The 16,574-nt window shown below is 31.9% G+C and overlaps 2 protein-coding genes across 2 annotated transcripts in view; both read right to left on the bottom strand.

Annotated features, from left to right (window-relative positions):
- LOC143909526 (putative ATP-dependent RNA helicase DHX35) overlaps window positions 1–5,977 on the bottom strand; it is a 47,782-nt gene extending 41,805 nt beyond the window's left edge. The window contains exons 1-3 of the mRNA XM_077427559.1: window positions 5,827–5,977; window positions 3,905–3,958; window positions 3,569–3,828 (exon numbers count right to left, since the gene is read on the bottom strand). Coding sequence (XP_077283685.1) covers window positions 3,569–3,828; window positions 3,905–3,944 — 300 coding nt within the window. The 5' untranslated portion in view covers window positions 3,945–3,958; window positions 5,827–5,977. The remainder of the gene's footprint in view (window positions 1–3,568; window positions 3,829–3,904; window positions 3,959–5,826) is intronic.
- Window positions 5,978–8,695: 2,718 nt separating this feature from the next.
- On the bottom strand, window positions 8,696–11,560 carry LOC143923298 (uncharacterized). The gene is made up of 4 exons (XM_077446908.1): window positions 11,197–11,560; window positions 10,997–11,091; window positions 10,697–10,845; window positions 8,696–10,609 (listed from the first exon to the last, which is right to left on the bottom strand). The coding sequence occupies exons 1-4, from the start codon at window positions 11,373–11,375 to the stop codon at window positions 10,319–10,321; spliced, it is 714 nt and encodes a 237-aa protein (XP_077303034.1). The 5' UTR covers window positions 11,376–11,560; the 3' UTR covers window positions 8,696–10,318.
- Between the last annotated feature and the right edge of the window lie 5,014 nt (window positions 11,561–16,574).

The following is a 16,574-nucleotide window of genomic DNA, read 5'->3' as shown; positions in this document are numbered from 1 at the left end:
TTTCGGTAAATTGGGTTTTCCATAACTTGTAGTGTTTACGTGTTCAGGTATAAAAGTATAGAAAACGTTATTGTAAGTAAGAATTCGTAGTTGTTTTAAGCTTAAACAGATGTGTAAAATAACTTCAAATAGTTCATTACGTTTTCGAACACAAATTCATCTCAGCAGTGTTCTTATTCACGACTCTACGATTACAGTTTTTCTATGACGTTAGACATTATTTTTTTAAAACATTCTTGATAGAAGCTTATTTAAATCATTTAATTATTCGTGCGTATTCAGAATCAACCATTTTACGGCTTTGATATATAATACAAATTTTATTATTTGTAATATTTGTAAAAATAATATACATATAATAATGATCTTATGAAAGTTCTTAATGTTTATAATCCAATTCAATTTTTTGCATAGTGTTTACTTGAATGGGCTAGTCAGTACATAATCTCTAAAGTGACTGACATATAAGTGTTACATCAACTTGTATTACAACCTGATGCAACACTCATATGATTCGTCCTACAAATTAGTTTCAAGTTCAAATTTTCAATAGAAGCAGACAAATTTACATTAATAAAAAAAAAACAACGAACAAGAACAGTTTTGCCACTTCAAAGTTGGTCCGATAATAATTGGTTCAATTAAAATGGCGTATTTTTTTGTTATGTGACGACCACATGGCACAGTAGTTATTACATTCATTTGAGGATCTGTCAGAGTTTACACATTAATAAATAATAGTATGTGACAAGTAAATTACACGGTACACTTATCTAGGAGTGTTTACATTTTTATTTTTCGTAAACGAGGTGTATTATCGTGCCGAAAAGTCTCATTAGGTTTTGTAAATGCGTAATTTCAATGTTACAAGTTTGGAGATAAAACTAATGGAGTAGCAGATCGCAGACATCGTTTGTTTGAAGAGCATTATAAAACTATATTTGAATATGAAGTAGACGACAAACTGAAAAAGGTGTAGGCGCAATAATATATTAGTATGTATGACTTTACAATATGTATAAGCAGATTCGCTACAAAAATAAATTAACTACATATCATTCTAGTAATGGATATAAGCTATGAACACAATTCTGTAAAAATATTAGACAATATAAATCTTCAGATTTTAGACAATTCGCTACATGAAAGTATCGTCATTGAAATCGTTATAGATTTGAGATTATCCCTTACGTCATTATATTTCATACTTATACATACATTTAATAGAGCAAGAATGACGATTTGAAACAAAAATGCAGAGGTTGGCCTGGTGACTTAGTCAGTACACAGTATTGTGACGAAGTTTAGGACCATAATAAATTAAACGATTGTTAATTCCAATGACGTTCGCAAAGATAATGTGCAAAATGATAGAAGTAGAAACAATGAGCTTACGATTCGAATACGATTCAACTAGTAAATGATATATCTACAAGCGCAAATATACTTTCAACAATGTGCGCCAGTTGTAATATAACAGTCGTGTTTTGAGAATTCTGATGTTTTTGCGAATGCTTTAGAGTTCAGTAATACGCAAATATTTGCTAGGTATTACGAATTATGGTAAAGAGTATCGTACTACGATGACTCTATGAATGTATTCAAAACAAAAAATGTAACTTCTAACTCAATTTACTAGTCTAGTGACGTTTTCACGAAAACTTAACCTCTCCATCTAACCTGGTACCAACTTATAGTTGAGATGATTTTTCAGTTGTAATGTATTTTGTAATGGATTTTGACCAGTTGGAATGTAATACGCCATATTTTTTTTTTTTTTATTTCATAAAACATGGAAACTCGCCTTTACAGATTACTCCAAAGCACTTAAACAGATAAAATATGTACAATCAATATACATAAGAATTTTATATAATGCGAATTCATACAAACATCTAGTGACATCTATGCAGAAATTTTTGCAGCATTTCATAATCAAATTGATGAACCTCAAGACGCTGAATAGCTTTGGAAAGAGAGATAGGAAAGGAAATGCCAATTTTACAAGAACCGTTTAAATGAAATTGGTAAACTGATAAGAAACGATCTACCTGGAGTCACAAACCAAGGTCTGGCCAGCAGCAGGACGCTAGTGGGACTCGAACCCATGACCACTCTGCTCGAAAGCATAATACGCTAACCACTAGACCACGCCGCTGGTTTCATGAATTAACTTACGTGGGTTAGAGGGAGTATATTCCAACTAGTCAAAATATATTACAACTGAAAATACAATTCAACTATAACAGTACTAGGTATCAGGTTAGATGGAATATATATTCCAACTAGTCGAAATGAAATGTTGAAAAACAATAATACTTCGAACATTTATTTGGTTGATTGAGTTTAGTAAACGATTTTTCAGAAAATCATTCCCTCAGTCTCTTTCGCGACTTCGTCTCGACCGCATTGTAGTAGTTCTAATAAACAGTGTTTTTGTGAAATTTTTTTTTTTTTTTTTGATGTGGCAACCCTATATCATTACATATTTCCAACGATTTACTACATTATAATAATGAACAACTTTCTATATTAAAATTTTTTTTTTCAAATTAAAAATTTGTGGCAGCCCTATTATCAAAACACAAATATGCGTATTTCTAATGAACTAATGACTAAAAATTAAAGTTTAAGTCTATATTATGGATAAAAAAATATTGATTTTTTTTTTTTGGGCTGATTTAAGTCTAAAAAAATCTTAAACATCTCCGGCCTGGAGAGCAATTTCGATTTTTTTTTCCTCCGGCATTGAAGTGGTTAATATTCGAAAAATATTGGTATCATTCATAGATTTTTAAGCTATTAAAAATATTTTAATAAACGTTTAAAAATCAATTCTTACTATATATGTATATTTTCAATACTTTATTCAATGTTTACCTCGTAAAATAAGCATTTAATGTTTACCTCGTAAAATAAGCAATGTGTTAAACATTTTTATTTACATGTTTTTTATCTCTAAAACCGAGCTGCTGAAGAGTTTATAAATTCCGAGTTTTGGTCACATGCAAATCGATCGAACCGACTTAAAACCCAATCGTTAAGTGTACAAATCTTGTCACAATCGTTAATTCAGAACAGGAACTAGCAATAAAAAGAAAGAAAGGAAGGATGTGACGACTGTGTGTGTGATGATTCATACAATCAACAATTATTATCATGCCTTATTTATTCCATAGTGTACAACTACCGACCACTGAACTCTACGATAGGAGATATTTATTCCTAAGGTCAAGAACACAGACCTATCAATGTGTGGAGAAATCGTACAGCGATTCGAAATGACTATAGAGTTGTTATGGTATCAAAGTTTATTTCAGTATCACAAAATTGACTAAAAAATATCAAAGAATTGATATAAAACATGCGACGAAAGATGGTAACGATACAAGAACGAGAAGAGCAAACACACTATGTTTGCTGATGCGATTAGCGTTTTTAGTATAATATAAGCTCTCAATGTGATACAATTGGTGTTCTATTTATTATTATTAAATTTTCACGTTTGAATTTGATTTTTAAAATATAAAAATTCAATAGAAAATTAAATAGCAAATCTAAAACATACCTGTGGGAGTTGTGTTGACTTTCCCGAGCCGGTTTCACCGACGAGGACGAGTGTTTGAAACTTTTCCAAAAGATACAAAATGTGATTCCTATACTGGAATATGGGAAGTTTCCTGCGTTGATCCTCGACCGAGAGATGGTTGAAGCGATTATATACGAAATTGGTGTGACTGTCTTGATCAGCGTTGATCTTCTTCTCGGTCACCGGTAGTATGGGTCTGTTCGAGTCGTGACTGGACGTCGAATATGTCGGATCATCCGCTGTAAAATTCAATTTAAATCGGTAAAACGCATACAAATTCAACTGATACACACATACGACAGTAGTCTTACTTACCGGGTCTTAGAAATCTTGGCCGATCGATTGGAAGATTCATCACAGTGCCTTTATCTGAAAACGACAATAAAATTTTACTGGCAATTAATGACTATCATTATTAATGAACAGAAAAGTGTCTTTTTTTCTTTTTATAACTATAGATAATATGTTTACTTTGCAGCCATTTATAATGATTAGAGACCCGTATTTTGGGCATCTATTTTGTCAATTTTAGCATTTTCATTTTGCATTTTTTTTATGCATCTATTTTTATGAAGAGTTTAATTTTAAATAATAAAACATTTCGATGAATTTTAATAAAATTTATATTCATATATACAGTTTAAAGATAACACAACAATTAAAATATAATAGAGAAATTCAAAAATGTTTTGGATTTAAAATTACAATGAAAAAAACATTAATATTACAAAAACAAAGACAAAAAACATGAATATAAAAATACAAAGACAAAAAATCATAGAAGTAGAATGCATAGAATGGTCATTGTTAACAAAAGTATCCTCTAAAAGCGAGCCATTGAAGAGAGAGACGGAACATCAGAAGAGAGAGAAGTTTAGCAAACAATGAACAAACTCTGCCGCGCAGGGTTTTTGTAGCATTTTTGGAGGCTAAGAGCGATTCTATGCATTCTATGTACTTCTATGCAAAAAATATAATACCAATTAAAATTTATTAAAACTCAACATGGAGCATATTTCTACAGATTCTTTTTTGAGATTCGTGCGACGATCGGTAAGAATTATAATGTATTTACTAAAATACCTTTCAGCATCCACACTATTGACGGGACACCAAATAGATTTTAGAGCTGCACAACCAAACTCACCATATTTAAATTTTGTTGCCATCAATAATAGCAACATATCCGGCGTGGATTCACTTTTTATATTCTCTATTAATTGTCTAAAAAAGTGCTGATATCCTTCCAAACATTGAGCCTCTGTTAATACATTAAACAAAGGCAGGTTTCTAAAAAACAAAACTGTTCCTTTAACATTAATATTAGATTTTGTACCTGCCACAGATGGATTGAATAGTTTACTCAATGTTTGGAGGAATAGATTTGTCTCATTTAGTCTTGAGTGCGAGTCTAGTTTTAAGACGATTTTTTTTGAGCAGCCTTTTGGATCCACAGCTCCAACTTTCTTCCATTGTTTACAGCAGTAGACAAAAACAGTTTCGACAGGAAAAACACCGTCTATGGTAAACTGCAAGCTCTGTTTTATCCCCTCTATTTCTTCACATAATAAATGGAAAAAGGGATAGGAAGACCCTTCTAAATTGTCTACTAATGTTATTAATTTTATGCAAATTTCACTTTTATTTGTTATTTTAGCATCTATTCGCATATTTTACGAATTTAGCATCTATTCCAAATTTTAGCATCAATTAAGAATAGCAAAATGCCCAAAATACGTGTCTCTAATAATGATGAATATAGTAACAATCAAGATGGTCATATTTTCAACGTACAACTTAATTATGAAGATGTATTTTTCCACACTAAAAAACTGCTGATGATAAATGGGTAGTGACAACGAATAATACTATAACTTCAATTTCTTCCTACTTTAAAATCATACACCGGTAGTATTTGTTAACAGGCTTACATATATACTATTTCTATTACACGTTTCGATAGCAATAGGTAAACAAAAATATTCTAATACGTCAAACAAGAAAACATTAGGTGGTAAATTTCAAAATGAAATTCAGACAGGTTTTCATGCAAGAATTAATAGTGAATAAATAAAACTTGTACTGAAATAAAATAAATAAAATGAGAACATCTAGATACATTGAAAACGTGTAACGGTTCAGTCTCTATTGTAGTGTATACAGTAGGTTGTGTGTATAGAATGTGGTGCAGTGTATGTATAATGAATGAAAACGAGCGGTGAATTGTGGTGGCGTACCTGTTAGGCAGTCGGCTGGTGCAGGGGGCGCAGGCGGGGGCGGAGGCGTCGGCAAAGAGGGGCGCAGCCCGACACAGGAGCCTCTGGCATGTGAGCGCCGCAGCTCGTAAACTGGCCGCTGCTACCCGACCAACTGACACTAAACATATATAACAACGCAAATCAGGACCATGCTCCATTCTTTATGTTTATTTCAGGCGTGTTTCAGAATAAAATGTCTTTGAAAGATGTAATTGTAAAATTTGCGACTTTAAAGGCGAGGAAAAAGAACATTTAAATTATGTGAGTTAATTACCAATTTAATTTTAATGACGAAAATACTAAAGGGGGCCTTTTTCCTACATTTGCATGCAGGCCCAATTTTTTTAGTCACGCCACTGATTTGTTTAGGATTGTATTGTGCTAGTAAATATTTTAGTGTCTTTTTGTCAGTATTTAAATATGAAAAATCAATATTTATATGAAATGGCCAGTATTTATATTAACCGCTTAGCTGCCCAAAGCGCCTTAGGGCGCAAACAGCCGTATTTATTATACGCTCAGAGCGTCGGCTGGGCGTCTAGGCGGTTAAACGACCAGTATCCATCGTTCAATATGCAAGTGGTCATTTTAAATAACTAGTTGTTTTACCCGGCTTCGCTCAGTATTTGTAATATAAACAGCTTAAACATGGCGAATCTAATAGTAAATCTTCATTTGATTTTTTATTAAATTTATTTGAATCGAAAAAAATATACGAATCGTGATAGAAACTGTTTTGCTTATGAGGTTCCCAATCAAAGATACAAAATCTCTTTCGAAATTATATATTAGATGTATTATATATTTTACCAGAATCCGGCGACCCTCCCCCCCCCCCCCCCCCCGACGAATTTATTTGAATCGAAAAAAACAATTATCGAATCATCGTCATGGAAAATTTCCCAACAGGTCCCAACGAAAGATACAAACTTATAAAGTCTCTTTCGAAATTATATATTAGATGAAAGGTCTGTATTTATATTAAATGATCAGTATTAATGTTAAATGTTGAGTTTTATTTTTACGAATGGCCAGTATTACTTTTTGATCAACGTGGATATGATCTTGATAAACAATTCTATCCAACAGGCATTGCTAATTGTTCTGGCGAATGCAAATAATATATACGTCAGATGGTAAACGGACTACTAGTCATATGTGAACCAGTCACAGGACAACCAGTCGTTCTAGATCGGTCACACTAAAACTGGTCACGAGAAAACTGGTCACACCCCGGTGACGGATGATCACGTGTGACCGATCTAGAGCGACCGGTTGTCCTGTGACCGGTTCACATTTGACTAGTAATCACCGAACCATGTCAGATTTCCAATTAATTTTATACTGTCCATTTGTTATTTATACTGACATTTAATAGTATAATACTGACTATTTTGTTGGTAAAATACTGTCCGAAAACTGATTTATATACTTGCCGAAATTAATTAAAATACTGACCATTTAATTTGTTGCCACTTATTCATAATGATTTAAATGTAAGATTATGTTACCGATTAAATGAAGCAGTTATCACTAACTGAGCGTTTGTCGAATGGATCAGAGTTGAAGGAAAAAAAATGAACTTTTTCGGAAAATGTTGCCATTGACCCCGAGCCGATATCCATTCCCAAAACCGTCTGTGGTTTAAATGAGAGTCTCATAAGCTAAGACTCAACTTTGGATAAATTGTGGATATTCCTTCGAAGAATAAAAACAGGAATTAATTATGTCTCAGGATAAAAAAGCAGTATATTTTGTTGGTTTAATAATACTTTTTACACATCGTTAGAACATACTTTTCACAGCGTTGCAATAGCGAGCCCCTAACAAATTATTGAAACAAACAAAAATAACAAACCAAGATTTATATAATGGCGCATTCTTCAATGGCAGTTGTGCAATTGTCTGTTAATCTCTATGTGATAATTTTGAAAAGTTTTTTTGCACGCTCGTCTTACCTTCTTTAATATTAATATTTTCACTAATTTAAATAAATATGTATATGCATTTGTCGGTATGAATTGATTAAAATCATTCTTGAATACACAACGGCCAGAGTGTGAACACACAATGTGCTGATCTCATACCCCCGTCGGTTTTTGCTTATATACATACATATATCATGCACAAAGTTTTGTGTTGGTATTGGCCCAATGTGAAAAGGCAGCATAATAAATAATATCTTTGTAAGTGCCAGTTTGAGAACTTTTTGATATATTCGACGTTCGATATATGTATTTTATACATTTAAATGTATGTACGTTTTCAAAATCGTCCCCCTATGTACATCTATGATGACCAAATAAATAAAAAATAAACAGTAATTGTGCACGAAGGGCATATGTTCCAAGCATTTTGAGTTTTTAGCCGGTGTAATGAGAATATATTGTTACGTACACCGCCGAGTAAGTGCAATCGGATTAGGCCGAGTAGCATCCCAGAGACTGTGTGACCGTTATAATTGGTTTCAAGGATTATCTCTAGACTAAGTGCAAGTAGGCTAAACAATGGCCACCGAATTGGCCGCTATTGGTCCCTTCTCAGAAGTGACCGATAGCGTGGGACTGAGTGTCGTGGGAATACATATCCGGGTACATGCCTAAACAATAGGGAAGTAATCGGACGTCGAAGATGCCCTGAGTGACCGATCCGTTATAAGGCGGTACTTAGGCGATATCAAGACATTCTGGACGGAGCACTGCCAGTGCGTGTATCTCCTTAATCACCAATAAATGCTGTGAAAGGACTTTGGCCTCTTACTTGGATCCTCCACCCACCCCTACGCAACAATATGTAATGGCCAAGAATCTGTTTATACAAATAATAAAATAATTAATAACCAATTTTTAGACAAAATATTTGTATTTCGGAGCACCTACATAAATGTGGTATCACTTATTATAGTAAATTTACATTTTTTAGTATTCATATATACATAATACATGTACATATGTTCAATTAATGTTATACATATTAAAAAAAGAGATACAATAACTCAACAGAATTATGTACATAGGTGCACACCTTAGAAAAAGATAATTATACATAACATATTCTTGTTATGATACATTTTATGTAAGAAAAACAGTAATATGTATGTACATATTCATGATACTTGGTTTTAAAATAATCAACAAAAAAAAAAGAAAAAATATATGTATTTAATTAAAATATGCAAAATACAGATATGTGAGAAGTTAGACAAAATTAAATGGACATATGTAGATATATTAATGAATTTTGTTTTCAATACTTCATGAGATTCCTTTGCATAACAGGCTGCTGTCTATTAGGTATACTTTCAGCCAATTTTCAGTGTGTCAGCATCAAAATTTTCCCAAAAAGTAGAAAATAAATAAAAATAAAAACATTTTTTAGGGTTTTTAAATGAAAACAGCTCTGTATCATAATTGAGCCTCCACCATATTTGACCGTTTTCGAATGACCGCTTAATTCAAAAAATCCCAAAAGTTTTTCACTAACATTGAAGTTTCTGGGTTGTTGATTTTCATCCCGAATAATATTAATGTGTCGTATAATCATACTTAATTGGTCTTTTTTGGTGATATCTTGGGTCGTATCCAACATTATGGCATAAAAAAGGCGATGAATTAATATTAAGGATTAATTTATCTCGCAACTTATTTCCTAACAATATTCTATCTGATTACTGATATAATACTGATTACTGATCCGGATGGCATATCTATTACTTACTTCATAACATCATCGAAATTCGCAATCAATTGAACTTGGGATAAAAAATTTCCATTGTAATCATCCAAAAGTTTTTCTCTGTGACCTCGAAATCCCAATGAATTTATGGCTAACATTAATATTATGCGGAACAGTCGCTCCAAAACCATTTCCCAAAACGAAACTTCATATCGTATTTGTTCTTCATTTTTACTATCAATGGTAAAATTATTTTTCCACATTGGATAGAAATTTCACATTTTTCCGACATTTTATTTATAATGACACTACACTAGATCAACATTAACGAACTGGATCAATATTAATTAAAATCCACCTTCCTTAACACATTCGTTCCGTATTAACGCATAACCCAAATTTTGAAGTGAGATAAGTGCGGTGACATCAATGACATGACTACAAACATATAGTCATGTCATTGATACAAAATCTCTATATTAGGATCATAAAATCACCAGCTATTTATTTTTGAAAACTATAAAGTTTTATGTTAATTATATCTTGGGGAAGACTGCGTTTTATTTTATTTCATAAACGATGTCCACTTAATTCTGTCTCATAGGTATTTATTTAACTATTATTTATATCACTCTCATTAATATCGATAAAACCTAAAATAATTGTCATTGCTTGTGAGTATTTTTCGAGGTCTTGTTTTAGTTAATAAAGATAAATTTCATTTAAAATACTATGATCGTAAGTGTGTAAATTAAAAAATATATGTACATATATATCAATACAAATGAAATTATTTTTATATAACATAATCATTAAGCTGTTTTTTCCTAATTTCTATTTCTAACCTAGCTAATTCAATTTTTAATCGTTCATTTTCGCATTGCAATAAATGCATTTCTTTCGTTCTCTCCATTTTGTAATTGTGTTCTTCCCTCATTTGTTCCATTTTCAATTCGTGCTCTTCGATCGCGCAATTTGCTATTTGTTCCTTCACAATTTTATTGAGTTCTAACATCGTTCTCTTATATTCTATGCCATTTTTTGACTGGAAGACTCTTGACGTGAGATTTTTTGTTTTTTGAGGATTCTAGAAATTTAATATCAATTCATGTCAATGACATAAACATTTAAAATTTATATTCATACTTTAATATTATATAAAACAGAAACATACCATAATAGAATCACGAGCATATTTATATTCTGCTTGTGCAATGGGTGCTGTCCCATTTTCAGTCGGAATATAAGTTTCTCCACATTGTTGAACTAGCTGATTACTTTGATCACACATATTATGTACCTCACTTTCTTTATCTTGAAGACCTGAAATTCGATACTAAAATATTTAATAGTACATATAAAAATCTATTGCACTTTTCAAATAATCTGGATTAATATATGTACATATGTATATAGTGCAACGATGCAACATCTATGTGAAATTCATATAAAAATATATAATTTAATTTCATACCTTTTTTCTTTAGATTTTTGGTGTGTAGTTTCATTCGTTTCCATTGTTCTCGAAGTTTCTGTACTGTCCGTGGTCTCGGATTAAGTAAAACAAATCTACAAAGTAATCTATGTATTAGAAATATATTTGTAAGACCCATGCTAATATTTCAGAAGGCAAGAATCCAATATTTTAAAATAATAATAACATCGAGGACAAACTTTTCCCAAATATCTTTCCATGCCTCTAGTTTTTGCATATTAGTGGTAGTGTCGGTGCATTTATTTTCGATGACTACAATACGATCTGTGACCAGACTGCGAAGCAGAGCTCGCTCTTCTTCGGTCCAATTTTCAGCACGCTCGCGCTTCATGCGCCTTTCCATTTTGATACGAATCATCTCATTGGAATGATTGAAGAACCATAACCATATACGAAAACTCACTTCGAGATAAATAGTTCAGGCTTAATTAACAAAGATTTTATTCAATGGGACACATAAATGCTTGAATAAACCAAAGCCGCTTCGATTAGCGAGACTTCCGTAAACAAACCCACTGACATGCACTTGACATTTGTGGCCATAACGAAGCAAATTACACGAAGTTCGAACTAGAATTATTAGGCGAAATACTACTACAGTCTTTGACCGTTTGAAATCATATATTAACTGCAATAAATAGTGAATATATATATATATATATATATATATATATATATATATATATATATATATATAAATTTATATCAGTTGGCAGTGAAAACTGAAACATGAGAATCATTAAAGACAGAAAAATACTATGAATTGCAGATTTCTTATTTTATTAATAAAAGTAAATAATTAAGGATTATGGTGTTTCATCAATATTTAGTAAGCATTTTTACTATCTAGATATCTATATAGAGGAAATTTTTACATTTTTCACATATACCGAAGAAAGTGGGAAATTAACTGCATGTTGATTTAAACAATACAACTCTACGACAAGACAAATTCACGTGTCTTAATTATCAACTAATATTGAAGAGTTCTGTAGCGATAAATTTATAAAAAGCTTATAAAAAAGGAGGTTTGTAAAAATAAAATGTACTGGCGTAAATGCTTACACGCGATGGCATCGGCGTGTAAACATGTGAGAGCGCGTTGGAGGGGATGCTCTGAGACTGTCATCAACGACTCGCACTCAGTTGGCTGCGTGCTTTCGTCGCGTCGGTGTGTTACGTGTGGCTACATCTCCCCGCTCTCGGGTATAAACAACACTAAAAGTAAACAAACAATCGTCCACCTGTGGCTGTAATCCTGACTGAAACCGGAAGTCGAGTGCGTTTTGTTATTACTACCGTTCATTCGTAACGTGCTTTGCAACCATTACTTGCACTGCCTTGCCTAAGCCGCTAAGCGCACCGGGTGCATCTGCATCTGCATCACTGCGAGACAACACACTCATACGATTACACCCCACCCACCCCCATGCCCGCATTGGATGCAATTTAGACTCGATTCCTGTGCACTTCCGGTTCACGATTGTAAGTCGTTTATTTATGTTTATTTCAGTCGTGTTTCTATTACGGTTCGACAATTGCATTTCCGTTCTGAAACTATTAACGTCAATGTCCATTGACGTTTACATTCTTAACGCTTGTTTTCAATTGTTTTATTTTTTTTAATTTATTAATTTATTTTATATCGATTCAATTGTTTTGTGATTCGATTCAAACTTAAATATTTAAGAAATTTCGATAAGATACCATTTTTATTTAGTGTTAAAATCAGTTTTATATAAATAGAAGACACAAAAAAAAAATATGATAAATTATCAGATAAATAATATTGAGCTCGATTTTCTACAAATAATATCGGCATAATTTCACGTATAATACATTTTATGATTATTGTCTGAAACAGATTTAAGTGCAATCAAACAATTTCAATTTATATAAATTTACGACACCTAATCATTTTATTGCGCGAAAATATTACATTATCCAATACTATATATATAATAAATACTCTACAATAACAATCATAACTTATGTATGCAAAGAATGAATTTAGTTTTAATGAAAAAAAAAACACGCTAATAATTCGTCATAAAAATTTACGACTTTTATTTTTTATTGTTAAATTTCATGTAATCAAATTGTCGATTTATTTTTGTATTTCCTCTATTAGTGTGATCGTGCTAAATTATCGACCGTGAGATTTTAGCTCGCATTCAATATCTTGAAAATGTTTCCCGAATGGATCATTATCGACAATGGAGGGTTTAAAATCGCTCAGAGCGATGGATAAATTGTGCAATTTTTTAACCGCACCTGAAGCAATTTAGCCATATTGGTCAATATTTAACCTGAACACGCACAATACAAAATTGACGTCATATTGCTGAAGTATAATAGTTTATATGTATAATATGTTTATATGTATAATATGTTTATATGTATAATATGTTTATATGTATAATAGTTTCTAAGATTAGCACCTTATTTGGACCTGTATTGCACAATTTCTCAATGATTAAACCTGTTGAATGCTGCATGATCGCGTCACCTTTTGTTTACATTAGTGGAATGTTGAATTAGGCTTTTACGATTCGTTTATTGGTACGGAATGTACACTTACCGTAGTTTCTTAAACATTTCGCAAGGATGTCTTTTCCCCCCCCCGTTTCCAGAGCCGTGTTTGCTCGAACCTGCGATAAAAACCCTTGTTTGTCGAGGTTATCTCGAAAAAAAACTTGCTTTTGTAAATTATTTGTTATCTACATTTTCTGCTACGCCTCTCAAATATTGTATACCGGTATACTGTATTTGTATTTTCAGTGAAAAAAATGTATCGTCAAATTATCGCGAAGATATAAACCTTAGTAAATTTGCTTGAGGATTGGATTAAAACGAATGAAATTAAGAAAAAAAAATCCACCGGAGTCAACATTTTTTGAAGAATGTTTGCATTTCTTTTAAAAAAAAGACTTATGATGTAAATTAAATGTCACCGTCTTCAAAAATTACGCAAATTTGGACGTGTTTATTACGATCAGAATCGATTTTCATCGTTGACCAAACCGCGCAAAATGGCTAAGTTTCTAAACGATCGGAATCCTGTAGGAATAGTAGATACTGAATTTGATTTTGATTTTTAAATGCTTTTTATTATTACGAAATTATGTTCACAATACTTCTTATATCTATTTTATTAGCTACCGATTACTGATCATTTTCTATTTTACAATTTTAATTTAATTTGGTTAGTAATCATAGTATTATATTATTCTAATGTTAATGTACGGCATAATAGGAAAAAGAGCTCAAAAACCTATTAAGATACTGAATCGTTAGCGAAATGGAACATAGAAAAGCCTTGTAAAAAAACGCTAGCTCGTCTGATCTACATATGCTATGGCAATCCAGGCCAAAAATTTCCCCCTGGAGTGATATTGGTGATATTTTATCTTTGTATTGAAACAGGTTTGACAGTGATCAATAACGGTGATTCCCATATTTGATGAAATGTAGGGGAAAATTGTCGAAATAATAAGATTGTACGAATTAACAATGACATGGGGATGCGCTCGTCACAGATGGAGTCTATCTAGGCATGCCGTGCCGTACGATTCAGTGTGGCTGTGCCTTATTTCTGGATTTTATTATAAAAGTACCTAAATTTGTCAAAATTTGAAAATTTCAGACTAAATATTGGAAACTTGGAAATTACTCTTCAATCTCTTCAATGTATTATAAATTAAATTAGTTACATGTTAGGTACTTATCTTTCAATATAATAATGCGACATATTTTTCAAGTGACAAAATGACCAGATTTATTTATTTTAAAATATTTGGCGGCAAAACCGACGGACTCCAGGGGTTTGTTTATCTTTCTTTACAAAACATCACAAAAATACAATAAAATAACAGTGATAAAATATATTAAATAGTGGCTAGAAGAACGGACGATAGATAGACGAAAGAATGGTACCCAAGAGAATGTAAAAGATGAAAGGGATGGCCACAGGGGAGATAGGTGGATGAAATCAGAAAAATGATGGATGAGAGTTAGTCAAAACAGTCATGAATGAAAACATGTATCCAGCATTGGATGGCGAATAGCTGTGAATGGTGATGATTCAAAAATACTAAAATTATTATAATATCAGTAACAAGATTAAAAATAAATTACAATACGAAAAAAATAAAAATATGAATATGTGTCAGATTGAAAGTTGCTGTACTGAAATCGCCATTTGAAACAGCAAATAAAATAATAAATCGTTAAAATCAGGCACATGTGCTTACCACGTACACTTCTGAAAATATATTTAAAGCTATTTATTATATTGAAAAAGTGTAACATGTGAATCAGCATAAATATTGACCGTACCTGAATTGCCATTTGTTGTTTGAATTTTATGTTGATTCCCCGCTTAGAACTATTCAAACCATCTTCAATTAAGATAAGAATAATACGGTCGTGGATATTTGCTCATTAACTCTGTTTCTGATAACCACGTATTGTACATAGATACATAGTATGTATTCAAGGTGCAACCTCTGTGTAGAACTGGTATCCGGACTTCTTATCGCAAAACTTTTTAAAACCGACAATTTAAGAACTTTCAATTTAAGAATTTCGTTATTGGAACTACTTTTACATTGAAAATGGATTTGTGAAAAGTTCAACACCCATTTGAAGTATCGTTAGGTGAAAAAATTCCACCTATGTAATAAACAACCGTTAAATTTCTTTATTTTTTTTGGAACGCACTTACTTACCCATAATAAACGTTCATAGTCAAATATACACACATGGGTCAATCGATAGTAGCATATGTTTACTCGTCGTTTGATAAAATGCTATTGCATATTATGATGTATTATGCTGATTAGATTGAATTTAAGCAACGTGCTTTGTATCGAAAATTTACCGAGAATTGTATTATGTGTATTACTGTAACCGATCTCGACTTTGATAGATAACAAAAATGGAATAATTTTAACAATCTACAAAAAGAAAAATATGTGCGGAATCATATCTAATTTTAATGCGTAAAATTATCATATCTTCGCAGATATCGAAATTCTGAATAATCATGACGGCTAACGTTTTATCTGTTAATTAGTTAGTACCAGTTATATATAGACAATGTGTACATTGTATAATTCAACTGACAATGTGATATTAAGATGGATTGAATTGAATTGAAATTATGCGAAAAAAAATTGTAAGTCATCCGTTTGGGGAAAATATTTTTAAAACATACATTACGTATGTATGTACATACATACATATAATGTATATGTACTTTTTTGTATTGTATAATATTGTAGCGTAGACGTGTAGTTTTCGAGATCGGAGTGAAAGACGCAGCGAGTGTCGTCGTAGAGATAGTTTATTGTTACTTCGTCGACGATACAGCTCCGAATGAAGCACGGTACAGATCCGTCGAACGTTTATACACAGTGCGTACTCTCAGCATCTTATATACATATAATTTCGAAAGAGACTTTGTAAGGTTTGGGTCGTAGAATCCGTGACGTCTATGCCGATGATATTGATATCGTTGAATATTATTTTTTTTCGATTTAAATAAATTTAATAA

This window comes from Arctopsyche grandis, chromosome 3 (genome assembly GCF_051622035.1).
Source record: "Arctopsyche grandis isolate Sample6627 chromosome 3, ASM5162203v2, whole genome shotgun sequence".
In the NCBI taxonomy this organism is placed as follows: domain Eukaryota; kingdom Metazoa; phylum Arthropoda; class Insecta; order Trichoptera; family Hydropsychidae; genus Arctopsyche; species Arctopsyche grandis.
The sequence above is the reverse complement of the archived record's forward strand: the minus strand, read 5'-3'. Positions and strand labels throughout refer to the sequence as shown.